The 17442-nt window shown below is 41.9% G+C and overlaps 1 protein-coding gene across 1 annotated transcript; it reads left to right on the plus strand.

The window, feature by feature from the left end:
* Window positions 1-9108: 9108 nt before the first annotated feature.
* On the plus strand, window positions 9109-10966 carry LOC128702747 (pupal cuticle protein 36; the record flags this gene model as incomplete). The annotated part of the gene is made up of 2 exons (XM_070101802.1): window positions 9109-9602; window positions 9727-10966. Coding segments are annotated over 2 exons (1257 nt in total), but the record flags the coding sequence as incomplete, so codon positions are not given.
* Window positions 10967-17442: the final 6476 nt, after the last annotated feature.

A 17442-nucleotide genomic window follows, 5' to 3' on the forward strand; every position in this document is an offset into this window, starting at 1 on the left:
ATATCAAATTCTTTATCGTGGTCAACAGCCTCAAAAGCTTTACTGAAAAAAGTTAATAAATTAGTTAGACAAGACCGGCCTCTTGTGAATCCATGCTGAGTATCATTAATCAAGCTATGCTTATCGAGATGGTTTCTTATAATTTGAGCTATAATTGACTCTAGTAATTTGCCTACAATTGAGGTCAGGCTTATTGGGCGGTAATTTGACGGTAACGACTTGTCCCCTGTTTTAAAAATAGGAATTACATTAGCCATCTTCCACATATCAGACACTACACCTGTTTGAAGAGATAAATTAAAAATATTAGTTAATGGTTCACAGACTTCCATTTTGCATTCCTTTAGAACCCTTGAAAAAACCTCATCAGGACCCGGTGACTTATTTTGCTTCAGTCGGTCTATCTGCTTCACAACCATTTCACTAGTGACTATGATGTTACATAATTTATCTTCTTCTGGCCCACTATAAAAATTAATTACCGGAATATTATTAGTGTCTTCCTGTGTAAAAACCGAGAGAAAATAATTATTTAAAATCGAGCACATTTCATTCTCTTTGTCAGTAAGATGCCCATAGTTATTTTTAAGGGGACCTATCTTATCTCTGACTTTTGTTCTATATACCTGGAAAAAACTTTTTGGGTTAGTTTTAGAATCCCTAGCAACTTTAATTTCATAGTCCCTTTTAGCTTTTCTTATCCCCTTTTTAATGTCCCTCTTAATGTCAATATACTGATTCATAAGATGACCCTCGCCTCTTTTGATACGCCTATAAATTCCTTTCTTATGCCCTAGTAGATATTTCAGCCTATTATTCATCCATTTTGGGTCATTTTTATTTGATCTAATTTCTTTATAAGGGATAAATGTTCTTTGAGCAGCATGTATTGTGTTCAGAAAACTGTCATATTGATAGCTCTCTTCGTTACCCCAGTCAACAGATGATAAGTGTTCTCTAAGCCCATCGTAATCTGCTAAGCGAAAATCTGGGACTGTTACCGAGTTATCCCTACTATCATACTTCCATTCAATTCTAAATGTAATTGATTTGTGGTCGCTAGCACCCAGTTCTTCTGAAACTTCTAAATTATTAACAAGGGATTCATTGTTTGCCAGAACTAAGTCAAGCAGGTTATTACCCCTTGTAGGTTCTGTCACAAACTGCTTCAGAAAACAATCCTGAACTACTTCTAAGAAGTCGTATGATTCTAAATTCCCAGTCAAGAAATTCCAATCAATATGACTAAAGTTAAAGTCTCCTAGAATTACTACATTATCGTGCCTTGTGGCCCTAACAATTTCCTCCCATAGTAGTCTTCCCTGGTCCCTATCTAAATTTGGGGGACGGTATATCACACCTAAAGTTAATTTTTCATGACCCTCTGAAAATTCTATCCAAACAGACTCTGTATGTGTTACTTCAGACTTAATACCTGTTTTAATGCAACAGTTCAAGCGATCTCGGACATACAGTGCCACCCCACCCCCCTTCCCGATACTTCTATCTACTTGGAACAACTTGAAACCCTGAATGTGACATTCTGCAGGCATGTCCCGACTTTTTGAATTAAACCACGTCTCAGTAATGGCAAATACATCTATGTTACCTGCACTAGCAACTAGTCTCAACTCGTCCATCTTATTCCTAGCACTGCGACTATTTGTGTAATATATACTTAAGGACCCTCCTTTCTCTTTATCATCCCTGCTCCTTTCTGTTATTCCACTAAACCTATTACTGTCCTTGTCAATTAGTGCCACTGGCTTTCCGATATCCACCTCATTTTGCCTATTACTAGTTCTCTTAGTACTCATATTACTACCCTGAGACTTCACTGTTTTCCCGCAGAAACCCATACCGCTAACTATTCCTAGTTTAAAGACCTAACAGCTCCCTCCACTGCGTTGGCCAGTGCTCCCACCCCACACCTAGATAAGTGAACCCCATCCCTGGCATACATGTCATTTCTGCCATAGAAGAGGTCCCAGTTGTCAATGAATGTTACCGCATTTTCCTTACAGTATTTGTCCAGCCAGCAATTGACACCAATTGCTCTGGACAACCATTCATTTCCAACTCCTCTCCTTGGCAAAATGCCACATATGACAGGTTTCCCACAATTCCTCCTAATTATATCTATTGCTGACCTATACTTGCTAATCAGGTCCTCACTCCTACGTCTGCCAACATCGTTGCCTCCAGCACTGAGACAGATAATAGGATTGCTCCCATTACCTCTCATGATGTCATCCAGACGGCTAACAATATCCTTCATCCCTGCCCCAGGAAAACACACTCTCTGCCTCCTACTCCTGTCCTTCAAGCAGAATGCCCTATCCATGTACCTAATCTGGCTATCCCCAACAACAACAATGTTTTTACCTTCCTTTGCGTCGTCCGTCGTGATGCTCCGAGTAGTCGACTCATATTCGCCAGGTAGCATTACACCACTTGTAGAATTCGTCAAGACGTTCTCGATGGTCTTCGTTGGGGTTTCTAGGGATGTCTCACTCACGTCTGCCAATGCTTCTTTGGTGCTCGTTGTGGCATTCCCAGTAGAACACTCACATTCGTCGGGTAGCACCGAGAAAGAGCGAGGAAGAGGTGACAAGACGATAGATATGTCACTGGGATACACAGACATGGTTACTAAGATCAAACTGGTAGACCTTCCTAAAATTAAGTCTCACACAAAAGATAGCTTCTATGCTGGGTTTAAAGACTCTCGACTGCATGCAGGTCATTAAGTCTGCAATTCACCTATACACAAATAATAAAAAAAAAACGTTAAACCGGAAAAATGCAAATTTCAATCATCTCTCGACGAACATACCTAGAAAGATATGCACAGGGATATGCAGGAGCGATTCCCGCAGTGTCACCCCCATCAACTCAAAAATAATGAATAATCGCAACCAGAAGTGATCAAGGTCCCAGGGCCGAAATGTTATGTAATAAATATGTCCAAGTGTTTGCTCAAGTGTGTTTCTAAAGCAGCTGTCGCAATCTATCACCAACTTGTCGCAATCTATCACCAACTTGTCGCAATCTATCACCAACTTGTCGCAATCTATCACCAACCTGTCGGAATCTATCACCACGGTTTCTACCGAGACTCTGAAGAGGCCACAAACGTGTCTCGTGGCATCACTACTTATATGAAGCTGTATAGACAACTTTTACTTCTATTGAATAACATGCAAAAGTGTCGCAGTCAATGTAATAATATAACTGAATTTGTTCTTACTTTAAACTGAAATAAATTTGTTAATGTTCCTGGACAAGATATATTTTGCCTTTCTCTGTTAACATAAAACCTTGGAAAGAAATATAAAATACCCACGTGATGGATAAAGACACAAATGCAATATAATGGGACCACTTACAGCGTTTCGCCCACACAGTGGACTTCATCAATTCACAGATCCGGTACTTGATAAAGTCCACTTTGTGGCCGAAATGTTGTGTATAAAGAATAGTATTGGACTTCATGTTTGTCTTTATTCAACATATGACAATTAAATCTTGGAAAAATAAAGGAAATAGATTCATATTATCATGGGATTATTCTAATCCCTTGAAAATGGGCTTCAAAATATCTTTTGGGACTAGGTGTGGGATGCTAACTACACATAACTGGTACAACACCAGTTATGATGAGCACATTAAATACGCTCGGTAATGGCTGACTAACTTTCACAGGAACCGAATAATTGTCAATTTCTGGGATATCATTTATATCTTTCTGTGTAAAGACTGACAAGAAATAACTATAAAATAAAGAACATATATCCTTTCCTGTCAGCTGTCCAGTCCCAATTCTCAGCGGTCCCACTTTTTCACTGACTTTTTCCTATATACTTCAAAGAACCCTTTTGGATTATTAGTTTTGGATTATTAGTTTTGGATTATTAGTTTTGGATTATTAGTTTTGGATTATTAGTTTTGGATTATTAGTTTTGGATTCATTACCAACTCTAATTTCTCAGTCGTGTTTAGCCTTTCTAATCCCCTTTTTCACTTCTCTCTTAAAATGAATATATTGGTCAACAAGGTTAACTCCTCCTCTTTTGACGCTATAAATTCCTATTTTCTCTCCCAATAGGTGCTTCAGTCTATTATTAATCCATCTAGGGTCATTCTGGAGAATATATATACTCTGTACACGTTGTACATTATTAAGAAAAAAAATCATAAAAGGAGATCCCTTTGTTATCGCGATTATGATCATCGTCAATATAATCACTTGCTACGTTACTCCAATCGAGATTAGACAGGTGTTCCCTAAGCCCATTATAATCGGCCGAACGAAAATCAGGGACTTTTACCGTATTATCCTTATTTTCGTACTCCCAGGCAATATTAAAGGTAATAGATTTGTAATCTATTATCAACAAACAGTCGGTATTGTATATTATTTTCAGCATATAAATATACTGATAGACTCCGCGACTTCCATACCTCAGGAAACTGACTTAATTATGAAAGTCAACTTCACAGTATCAGTGGTGCTCAGTACCACTAGTACTGAGCACATAGGTACTCAGTACCACTGGTACTGAGTACTACTGGCATACTTCAACTTCATAGGAGATCAGAAACGCTTATTACTCAACTTTCAGAAAGAAAATATGTGCTGAAATCTGCATGACACATTTTTTCCAGTGGTGAAAGTTCTGACTCAACTGTTTTCCTGACGGATACTCGGCCACCAGAGTATTCATGGCGTTTTAATGTATTCACCTGAAAGGAATGTTAAGTATACTGCTTGTGAAACAATCACCGTTGATATATAAATATTTTAGCTTGTGTTTTTCTACTAAATTCTAAATTTGTTCCCCCTTCCCCTAGGAATTAAAAAAAATAAAAGTAATATGCACCATTCGTGGAGAATATTTACAGGAAGTCGACACAAATAACCGGCACATAGGAGAGAGGAACTTACCACGACGTTTCGGTCAGACTTGGGCCATTTACAAGTTTTTTCAGTTTTTTCTTTGGAAAATAAGCGGTATTATTTTTTTTTATTGGCTTAAACGTAAAGAGGCTTCTACTGAAATTTTATTATTATTTTTGTTTCCAGTTTTGAAAAATGTAATCTATTAATATTTTCGTAATCATTTGTCGTTTATTTGACTAAATACACCATTATTGTCTATTTTTATTTTTTTATTCGTTAATACACGTCTTCTTCACTCTTAGGGTTTGCTACACTCACTACTAGACTGGTCATTGTAGTATTTGGTATATTCACTACTAGACTGGTCATTGTAGTATTTGGTATATTCACTACTAGACTGGTCATTGTAGTATTTGGTATATTAACTACTAGACTGTTTATAGTAGTATTTGGTATATTCACTACTAGACTGGTCATTGTAGTATTTGGTATACTCACTACTAGACTGGTCATTGTAGTATTTGGTATATTCACTACTAGACTGGTCATTGTAGTATTTAGTATGCTCACTACTAGACTGGTCATTGTAGTATTTGGTATATTCACTACTAGACTGGTCATTGTAGTATTTAGTATATTCACTACTAGACTGGTCATTGTAGTATTTAGTATATTCACTACTAGACTGGTCATTGTAGTATTTAGTATATTCACTACTAGACTGGTCATTGTAGTATTTAGTATATTCACTACTAGACTGGTCATTGTAGTATTTGGTATATTCACTACTAGACTGGTCATTGTAGTATTTAGTATATTCACTACTAGACTGGTCATTGTAGTATTTGGTATATTCACTACTAGACTGGTCATTGTAGTATTTGGTATATTCACTACTAGACTGGTCATTGTAGTATTTGGTATATTCACTACTAGACTGGTCATTGTAGTATTTGGTATATTCACTACTAGACTGGTCATCACACTCACAGACCGCCCCATGAAATCATAGTAACACGATTGCAAACCACCACGGAACGGTTTGGGTTTGAACCCTTGACTCGCTCGCCAGGTGTTCAAACCCAACCACTTCCGTGGTTTATACACTGGTTTTCACTCTGGCACATTCATGGCATACAGCTCCACTCTTTTAAACGCTAATTTGATTTTTTTACATATCTCATCGAATTGATACACTTGCAATATCTTCCTGGTGACTGAAGACCCTTTACCATACCAAACCAGGAGAGAGAGAATTTCTTTTAGCTCTTAGTAAACTCTTGTCTTGCTCTTTCAATAATCGTATGTGGCTGTAAGTTTAGATGTAATGATGTAGATAGGAAATTATATTCTTAAGAAACTTTTTCTAAATCATATTGTGATGATCCTAGAGGGATTAGTACCAAATTTGCACACGAAAATCACTCCCTATGAAAGCAAAAGACTCGGCAGATGCATCATTCCCCGAATGAAAAGCAGGGGCGCCATGAGTAAACTGAGAGACAACACAGTGTCAGGGGCCCAAGACTGTTCAACTGCCTCCCAGTATACATAAGAGGGATTACCAATAGACCCCTGGCTGTCTTCAAGAAGGCGCTGAACAGGCACCTAAAGTCAGTACTTGACCAACCGGGCTGTGGTTTGTACGTCGGGTTGCGTGCGGCCAACAGTAACAACCAAGTTGATCAGGCCCTGACCCACCAGGGGGGCCTTGACCCCCGAAACCCTCTCCAAGTACACTCTAGGTATAATATCTATATATATATATATATATATATATATATATATATATATATATATATATATATATATATATATATATTACTTTCAGCAAAATTCTTTAAACACAGTACCGAAATAAGTTATTCTAAGATTATTAATTATTATATTATTATTATTATTATTATTATTATTACGAGGAAGCGCTAAATCACCTGGGTCATACAGTGCCAGGAGATTGGGGAAGCAATTAGGGTTGTCCCAAGGGAAGGAAGAGTAGCATCTGACCACCCTGATGCTGATGGTCTCGGCTCACTGTAGTACATAAAACGTTTGCCAGTGGAACGCAGAGGGACTACACAAGACTCTGATCACGGCCACAGAACAGCTGAATTAGATGGATATCTTCACTGGTAAAGACGCTGTATCTATCAGCATCAGAGTCACGAAGACATCTTCGAGATTCTCAGATGGGTTAAGACCCGTGTCAAGACGCAGTTCCTGGCGACTCAATAAAACATTCACCAGTATGGAGGTATCCACTTAGCAGGCTCTATTATTCGCAAGAAATTTGCAAGGAAACCTTGACACATCCTGTCACCTTGATTTATTTTGAGGTGATCCCTACACAACGTGCTACCTAGATGCTCCGAAAGGTGAAGCCAACACCACGTACGTAGAGTGAAAGGTGAAGCCAACACCACCTACCAAGTCGGAACATTGTGCGCAGTTCCCATACCACCTGTCACCTAGTTACATTGTAAGGCGTTACACTGTACCTAAGACAGTCATACAGGTGCATTGTGTGTGGCTGAGGAAACACTTCTCAAAATACCCAAACCTTCACCATTCGATTGTTTAAATATTTAACATCACTAAGAGTTTAATTTTGCACTGATCATCACTCGTTTTAAACATCAATAAGGCACCTATTTTCATGAATTTTTACCGTCATGAAATATCTGAATCACCTTCAAGTGGCTAATTACAGATACTTCGTAAAACGTTTATTTACCATTGCTTAATCACGTTTTATAGTGGTTAAGTATAATAAATACCAACTATGGTTTATTTCCATTTCCTGGTAGGGACTTTCTTGGGGATTCGTCCGAGGTCTTGCACAAACTAACCTGACCTCTTTCCCATGGATTCTTCACTTTCATGGTGGCGATGGCATGGTCGGGTATATAAGCGTCACCTCACGGGAGAGGTGCCAGTTCCACTCTGAGCTCTCTCACGTCAACATGATCTTGGTAAGGACGAAAAGTTGCTACCAGACCCAAGTATCATCACAAGCGTAACTAGAAGTTATATAATTGTTAGGTCCTCAGCTATTTATTTTGATGCGCTTAAATACTTGGTTTTCTAAGCGCTAACTTCAAATTTCATATTACTGTAATATACGGTCAAGTTAACTACTGAATAATTTTACGGTTATTCTATTAGTTTCTTAAGGGGTGTTAATGTTGCAGTTTAAAAACTGTAGTGTAAAGCACCCTTCTGGCAAGACAGTGATGGAGTGAATGATGGTGAAAGTTTTTCTTTTTCGGGCTACCCTGCCTTGGTGGGAATCGGCCAGTGTGATAATAATTTATATATATATATATATATATATATATATATATATATATATATATATATATATATATATATATATATAAAGCAGTACATGTGAAACAGATATAAGCCCACGTGTCTTTTTTTTTTATGAAAAAAAAAATATATATATATTTAGACTTTTCTGTTCACTATTGGCATACACATTTTATGAACCTTACTAAACATTGTCAGTTTGTATATGAAGTATAAAAAATATATTTTCTAGATTACTGAGTAATGGTTGTAAATGTGCACATACATACTGGATTATAATCTAAAGTCTTATTATATATATATTATTTACGTGCTTTTATACATCAGAATGAAAATTTCAAGTCATATTTATCAGAATTGTTTTATCTTCTTCAGGACACGAGCAGTTTGCTCAGAGATTAGAGCTGCTTTCAGATACTTACAAACATTTATGACCACTTAAAAAAAAATGAAAATATTGGCTAAGAGTTACAAAACTCTTGGAAATCGTCAGCTGATGCAAAGAGGCAATTGTACGGAAAGTAAAATGTTCCTTGTATTTGTTTCTCTCTTCATGCATACCGGGACAGGTTGCAGTATCATTTGCAGCTAGATGTGTATGCTTGATCACACACATATGTCTATATTGCACAACACTTTGAATAGGAGAAAGCACTTATTTGCAGGTAGGAATGGATTCCACTACCATTAAATATAAACTTGAAGCCAAAAAAGTGATTCAATATTTAAAGTATTAATTTTTGTATTGCCTACAGAAAGTGGTATTGTGCGCCATGGTGACTGTTGTAGGAAGTGCAGAACTCCCGTCAGCGTTGTATGGGACACCAAGCAGAGGATCCGGAGGTGTAGGGGTGCCTGGAAGTGTAGGAGGGGTGCCTGGAGGTGTAGGAGGGGTGCCTGGAGGTGTAGGAGGGGTGCCTGGAGGTGTAGGAGGGGTGCCTGGAGGTGTAGGAGGGGTGCCTGGAGGTGTAGGAGGGGTGCCTGGAGGTGTAGGGGGGTTGCCTGGAGGTGTAGGAGGGGTGCCTGGAGGTGGCTTTGGTGGTTCAGCAGTTGGTGGTTTTGGCGGATCAACAGGCTTTGAAAGTTCATCTGGTGGAGGCCACGGAGGTTCAGCTAGTGGCGGCATCGGAGGTTCAGTCGGATCAGCTGGCGGAGGTTTCGGAGGTTCAGTCGGTGGAGGCTTTGGTGGAGCTGGTAGTGGAAGCTCTCCTAGTGGAAGTTACAGCCCTTCAGGTCCTGTAGTCCCCATCTTAATTGATGAGCGTCAGGGACCTGACCAGGCCGGCAACTATAACTTCAATTTTGAGACTGGTGATGGCATCAGTCGTCAAGAGCAGGGCGCCCCCCAGGGCCCAACCGGCGCTGTAGCAGCTCAGGGAGGATGGTCGTAAGTAATCACCGATAACTGTTGAAAATAGCTAGTGAATAAAATGGCAATGTCCTGGAGAGGAATAATTTACATATAAAAACTTTGATAATAACGAATTTAATAACATTATTGTTTGTTTCAGATTTACTTTCCCCGATGGAACTCCCGCTGTTTTCAAGTTCGTAGCAGATGAAGGTGGTTACCGCGTGGAATCTGACCTGCTGCCCACGCCCCATCCTCTTCCCGCCCACGCTATCGCCCAGATCGAGAAGGCTCGTCAGGAAGACGCTGCTGCAGCTGCTGCAGGTGGACGTGAATCATACGATGCTTCAGGTTCTGCCTCTCAGTTTACTGGAGCACCTTCTGGAGGTTTTGGTGGCTCGCCTACTGGTGGCTTCGGTGCTTCACCTGCTGGTGGCTTCGGTGCTTCACCTGCTGGTGGCTTCGGTGCTTCACCTGCTGGTGGCTTTGGTGCTTCACCTGCTGGTGGCTTCGGTGCTTCACCTGCTGGTGGCCTCGGTGCTTCACCTGCTGGTGGCTTCGGTGCTTCACCTGCTGGTGGCCTCGGTGCTTCACCTGCTGGTGGCTTCGGTGCTTCACCTGCTGGTGGCTTCGGTGCTTCACCTGCTGGTGGCTTCGGTGCTTCGCCTGCTGGTGGCCTCGGTGCTTCGCCTGCTGGTGGCTTCGGTGCTTCACCTGCTGGTGGCCTCGGTGCTTCACCTGCTGGTGGCTTCGGTGCTTCACCTGCTGGTAGCTTCGGTGCTTCACCTTCTGGTGGCTTCGGTGCTTCACCTGCTGGTGGCTTCGGTGCTACACCTGCTGGTGTATCTGAAGGTTCCAGTGGCCAAGGATTGACTGCTGGAGCCTCTGTTGTAGCTCCCAGCAGGACCTACGGTGCCCCATGAGCCTCACCACTCGTACTATTGACCCCCTCCCCCCTAGTCCCACTACTGTCATGTCAGCTGAACTTCAAGTTACCACACGGGGTCTGTTTACCTACCACAAGGGGTCTGTTTACCTACCACACGGGGTCTGTTTACCTACCACACGGAGTCGGTTTACCTACCACACGGGGTCTATTTATCTGACGTGATGTAGTAAATACGCTTATTACTTTTACTGTTACGGTTATGATTAAAATAAAATACTTAGAAACATACTTTTCTTGAAGATTTTATTCACAAATTTCCATAAAATATTCAAAATGACGTAAGTAAATAATTCTTATAACTAAAAGAATGAAGGAAAATGACCTTGATGGCGGTGAGAGGCTCTTGATGCAAGGAAATGAATTAACCTCATCTTTCTTGGATCGAGCCTGAATGCTTTCCATTTCCCATGCACTCTGTAACCCACGGGTTTAGCGCGCCCCCGTGATTAAAAGATGAATACTTAGGAATAAATACATTATTTTTACTTAAGATATTACCTGGAGTTTACCTGGAGAGAGTTTCGGGGGTCAACGCCCCCGCGGCCCGGTCTGTGACCAGGCCTCCTGGTGGATCAGCGCCTGATCAACCAGGCTATTGCTGCTGGCTGCACGCAAACCAACGTACGAGCCACAGCCCGGCTGATCAGGAACTGACTTTAGGTGCTTGTCCAGTGCCAGCTTGAAGACTGCCAGGGGTCTGTTGGTAATCCCCCTTATGTGTGCTGGGAGGCAGTTGAACAGTCTCGGGCCCCTGACACTTATTGTATATATACTCACAAAGTTTTAATTCCGAATGTTGATTCTCATCTTCTTGCTTCTATCTCGTAAGGTATCTTATTTCACCTTCTCCTATAACAGACTTTTTCTCACCTTTCAGTAACTTCATTATTCGCCTTTTTCTCACTCATTATTTACATTTCTAACATTTTGAATGGTAATATCCTGTTACTGGTTTCTCTAAGGCTATATAATGAGTCATTATCCTCACCTCTGAGCCAAGTGTAAATATGGTCACCGGAGTTTCGTTGAAAGAACCATACCGCGGGTTTAAGCCCCACCTGTGGTATTTTTTTTTTTTAACTAGACTCCGCTGTGACCAGTGGTCACAGCGGTACCTATACTAACCTTCCTATGGTGTATAAATGTACCTAGTTGGATGAATCTTATTGTAGCCAGCTGGTCCAGTGGATAACGCGTCGGTCTGGAGTTTTACGACTCTCTGACCGCGGGTTCAAGCCCCAGCCGTGGTATGGTTTGTTTACAATCGCTTCACTACGTTTTCGCGAGTCAAGGATTGCGCTTGTTTAGGTGTCCACTTTATGCCTGTGCTCCAAACAATGAGATGTACCCTGACATGTATCAAATATTAGGTCATAAACGATTTTTTTGTTGGGATGTTCATGACTTTTTTGACACACCTGTCAGTATAAGCCATCTAAAGTATGACTGTGTACCTCCGTTAATTAGATCAGCATTATATTCGTTTATAGGTCTTTAATTTTTCAGTTTCTGTACCCTAAGCTAGTTTCGTTTTTTTTTCCTTGACTTTTCCTCAGTTATCGTAAACTACCAAACGCTGGGGTTAAATTCCAGTCACATCAGCCTTTGTACCCTTGTAGTTATTCTAGGTCGCTAACATTATTTCAGTGTGAGTTCTGGTTCCAAGTCATATTAATTCTATATTATCTTTCCTGGTGTCTTATTTACATATACTACGAACAGTAATGGTGCTATTGCTTATCCTTGTGAAGCCCAATCGTATTTGAGTTTCGTAGTGCCTTTCCCGTTATTTCATTCTCGCGTGTATGCTCCAGAATGGCCCTGACATACGATGTGTACTGGGCCCTATAGACTATTAGTTGAGGTTTCAAAAGCATTACCAAGGGTACTGTAGAAAATGTGTGTATAAAAAACGCTCCATTTATGTCAGTTTACGGGTTTTGTTCTGAAACCAGACGCGTATTAGTCGTGAAGAGTAGCCAGGACAGGACAGGAACTGGAGAGTTGTGTATGTGTCAGTACTGGAAGAACGGCGGCTGGAACGTCATAAGACTCATGGCCTGGTGTTTGTGTAAGTGGGGGGAGGGAGGTGATTTTGGTTAAGTTTATGCCATACGTTGTTTTAATAATTTTGACTTTTCTGATATTTCCTTTAAGGTTCTAGTGTGTGCAGGTACCTTGGTAGTGAAGAGTACTGATAATTATGCTGTGCCTGCAGGCTCAGAGGCCGGCAGAAGGATGGGGGATGTCAGAGCCTCACTGTTTATGTGTTAATTCGTACCATTGTGTTAGCGAGTTATTGTGTAATAAGGAGAGACTAGGTTGTATGTTGTATATGTAAGTTTACTATTAATATAGTTATGTTTTTGTACAGTTAGTTATGTCCTTCCTTATAATAATACAAGTATTAACCATTTAATTAACTCATTTTTGTGAAGGAACAAGCTTGACGCTAGGTAGGTGTAGTGTACCTTAATATTTTAAATGCCCCTAGAAAGGCTTTAACCAGCATTTATTTTTACGTATCGTAATAACTGCGTTACGAAAAGGCAGTTGATGGACTGACTACATCGACTCCAATCTGAGGGACTGATTATCTGAAACTCCTCCCCATCTTCTACCTTTTTCTGTATTCGAGTGAAGAAGCCACTGGTTGGCGAAACGTTTCCAGAATAAAGATACCCGAAATGTTGCATAAGTGTCTCATTAAAATGCTAAACTATTCTGTGTGTGTGTGTGTGTGTGTGTGTGTGTGTGTGTGTGTGTGTGTGTGTGTGTGTGTGTGTGTGTGTGTGTGTGTGTGTACTCACCTATTTGTACTCACCTATTTGTGGTTGCAGGGGTCGAGTCATAGCTCCTGGCCCCGCCTCTTCACTGATTGCTACTAGGTCCTCTCTCTCCCTGCTACATGAGCTTTATCATACCTCGCCTTAAAACTATGTATGGTTCCCGCCTCCACTACTTCACTTTCTAGACTATTCCATGACTTGACTACTCTATGACTGAAGAAATACTTCCTAACATCCCTTCGATTCATCTGAGTCTTCAACTTCCAATTGTGACCTCTTGTGTCTGTGTCCCATCTCTGGAACATCCTGTCTTTGTCCACCTTGTCTATTCCGCGCAGTATTTTATATGTCGTTATCATGTCTCCCCTGACCCTCCTGGTCTCCAGTGTCGTCAGTCCGATTTCCCTCAACCTTTCTTCGTAGGACAATCCCCGTAGCTCTGGGACTAGTCTTGTTGCAAACCTTTGCACTTTCTCTAATTTCTTGACGTGCTTGACTAGGTGTGGATTCCAAACTGGTGCTGCATACTCCAGTATGGGCCTGACGTAAATGGTATACAGGGTCTTGAACGACTCCTTACTGAGGTATCGGAACGCTATCCGTAGGTTTGCCAGGCGCCCGTATGCTGCAGCAGTTATCTGATTTATGTGCGCCTCAGGAGATATGCTCGGTGTTATACTCACCCCCAGATCTTTTTCCTTGAGTGAGGTTTGCAGTCTTTGGCCATCTAAACTATATTGTGTCTGCGGTCTTCTTTGCCCTTCCCCAATCTTCATGACTTTGCATTTGGCAGGGTTAAACTCAAGGAGCCAGTTGCTGGACCAGGCTTGCAGCCTGTCCAGGTCTCTTTGTAGTCCTGCCTGATCCTCATCCGATTTGATTCTTCTCATTAACTTCACATCATCTGCAAACAAGGACACTTCTGAGTCTATCCCTTCCGTTATGTCGTTCACATATACCAAGAACAGCACAGGTCCTAGGACTGACCCCTGTGGAACCCCGCTTGTCACAAGCGCCCACTCTGACACCTCGTCACGTACCATGACTCGTTGTTGCCTCCCTGTCAGGTATTCTCTGATCCATTGCAGTGCCTTTCCTGTTATGTGTGCCTGATCTTCTATCTTTTTCAGTAACCTCTTGTGAGGAACTGTGTCGAAGGCCTTTTTGCAGTCCAAAAAAATGCAGTCGATCCACCCCTCTCTCTCTTGTCTTACTTCTGTCACCTTGTCATAAAACTCTAGTAGATTTGTGACACAGGATTTTCCTTCCCTGAAACCATGCTGGTTGTCAATTATACACTTGTTTCTTTCCAGGTGCTCCACCACTCTCCTCCTGATGATCTCCATGACCTTGCATACTATACACGTTAGTGATACAGGTCTGTAGTTTAGTGCCTCATGTCTGTCTCCCTTTTTAAAAATTGGGACTACATTTGCCATCTTCCATACCTCAGGGAGTTGCCCAGTTTCAAATGATGTGTTGAAGATCTTTGTTAATGGCACACACAATATCTCTGCTCCCTCTTTAAGGACCCATGGAGAGATGTTGTCTGGTCCCACCGCCTTTGAGGTGTCAAGTTCGCATAGCAGCTTCTTCACTTCCTCCTTGGTTATATGTACCTCATCCAGCACTTGCTGGTGTACCCCCCTGTTCTGATTTCCTGGAGTCCTACTGGTTTCCACTGTAAATACTTCTTTAAATCTCGTGTTGAGCTCCTGACATACCTCTCGGTCGTTGCTTGTGAATTCCCCATCACCCTTCCTCAGTCTGATTACCTGGTCCTTGACTGTTGTTTTCCTCCTGATGTGGCTGTACAACAGCTTCGGGTCAGTCTTGACTTTCGATGCTATGTCATTTTCATATTGTTGCTGAGCCTCCCTTCTTATCTGTGCATATTCATTTCTGGCTCTTCGGCTAATCTCTTTATTTTCCTGAGTTCTCTGTCTTCTGTACCTTTTCCATTCTCTAGTACACCTAGTTTTTGCCTCCCTACACCTTTGGGTGAACCAAGGACTCGTTCTGTTCTTCCCATTATTTCTGTTTCCCTTGGGAACAAACCTCTCCTCTGCCTCCTTGCATTTTGTTGCCACATAGTCCATCATTTCTTGTACTGGTTTTCCTGTCAGTTCCCTCTCCCACTGAATGTTTTGAAGGAAGTTCCTCATGCCTGAGTAGTTCCCCCTTTTGTAGTTTGGTTTTTCCCATCCTATTCCTGCTACTCTCTCCACTTGGAGCTCAACTATGTAGTCGAAGCACAGAACCACATGATCACTAGCTCCCAGGGGCCTTTCATACAAGATATCCTCGATGTCTGAACTACTCAAGGTGAATACAAGGTCCAGTCTTGCTGGTTCATCTTCTCCTCTCTCTCTGGTAGTGTCTCTAACATGTTGATGCATGAGGTTTTCCAGTACTACATCCATCATCTTGGCTCTCCATGTTTCGGAACCCCCATGGGGCTCCAGGTTTTCCCAGTCAATCTCCTTGTGATTGAAATCACCCATAACTAGTAACTTTGCTCCCCCCACGTGTGCTCTCCTGGCCACCTCGGCTAGTGTGTCGACCATGGCTCTGTTGCTCTCATCGTATTCTTCTCTTGGTCTCCTGCAGTTCTGTGGTGGGTTGTACATTACTGCAATTATCACCTTATGTCCCTCAGACTGGATTGTTCCTACTAAGTAGTCCCTTTCACCCGTGCCATCCATTCCTTCCATTTTCTCAAAACCCCACTGGCTTTTAATGAGCAGTGCAACTCCTCCTCCCCCTCTCCTCCCTCTGTCTTTCCTGAAGATTTGATATCCGTGTGGAAAGATTGAATCTGTTATTATTCTGGTGAGTTTTGTTTCTGTGAGTGCTATTATGTCTGGGGATGTCTCCTTGATTCTTTCGTGCCACTCCTCATACTTATTTGTTATTCCATCTGCATTTGTATACCATACCTTCAACTTCTTTTCTAAGACTGTGGTCTGGGAGGTGTATTGGGGTTGGGGAAGTGGGAGACCTGATAAGGAACTATGGGTGGTTGCTGTGGGGGTGGAGTTTGTAATGTAGTGGGTGGGGGCATTGGATATGGCATGGGTGTTGTGGTTTAGAGTGTTTGGCTGCACTGGGGTTGACCTGGTTGGGAGGCTTCTATAGGAAGCTGTGAGGGAGGTTGTATTTGATCTTCCTGTGTCTGGGATCTCCTGTCTGTCTTCTCCATCCCCTCTCTTTCCTCGTTTCGCCTTTGTACCATCTCTCTCAGTTTCCGCCTTTCGTCTTGTGTTCTGTCGCGGTCGAGATACACCTTCCTGTATCCCGGCATGTCCCTTAATCGTGCTTTTTCCTGCAGTATCCTGATCCGAGTCGATTCTGCCTTGAAGGTCACTTTCACTGGCCGGTTTCTTTTTTTTTACAAACCCCCCTATTCTCCGAAAATTTTCCAGCTGGGTCATGTCGTCTTCTCCGATTACTTTCATGATGCTTTCAATTGCTTTTTTTTCCCCTTTTCTTGCTTCATATGTTTCCCCTTCAACTTCCTGTAGCCCATACACAAAGACTGACCTCACCCTTTCATTCTCCCACTGCATATCCCTGTGTATCCCCTCATTCAATTTGATTTCCTCCATTGCAGCTTTCCTTTCTTCAGTTTCACTAGCTACTGTACATGGGCTCAGTGGCCTGTCATTTTCCCATCTCGGCTTTCCCTGGGCTCTGTTGTGGTCTTTTAGGGCCTCCACATATAGCTTAGCTCTTTCATTTACTACAGTCTCCACTGATAGAGCTTCTACATGCAGTTTTGCTCCTCCTTTCCCTACAGTCCCCTTATTTGTGGCTGAGGTAGCGGTCTCTGTTGTCAATCCCATAATGTTCTTTAGTTCTTTAGGCTGTTTCAGATTTTCCAGTTCCTCTTCTAAACTCTGTATCCTGGCCTCTGCTGCTTTGACTTTCACCTCCCACTTCCTGCTTTCCATGTCTATCCTCTCTTCCATTCTCATGCTAAGTTCTTCTAGTTTCTTTTCCCATTCTTGTTCCCTTTTTGTGAGCTCTGCTGCCCAATCTTCCTTTGCAGTTTCCTCCTCCTGTCCCTTGGGTTTTCTTGTTGCTCTCTGGCAACCCATTTTTGTTTTATCCTGATTGCCTCAGAGTGGGAAACCTA

This window comes from Cherax quadricarinatus, chromosome 79 (genome assembly GCF_038502225.1).
Source record: "Cherax quadricarinatus isolate ZL_2023a chromosome 79, ASM3850222v1, whole genome shotgun sequence".
NCBI lineage: Eukaryota > Metazoa > Arthropoda > Malacostraca > Decapoda > Parastacidae > Cherax > Cherax quadricarinatus.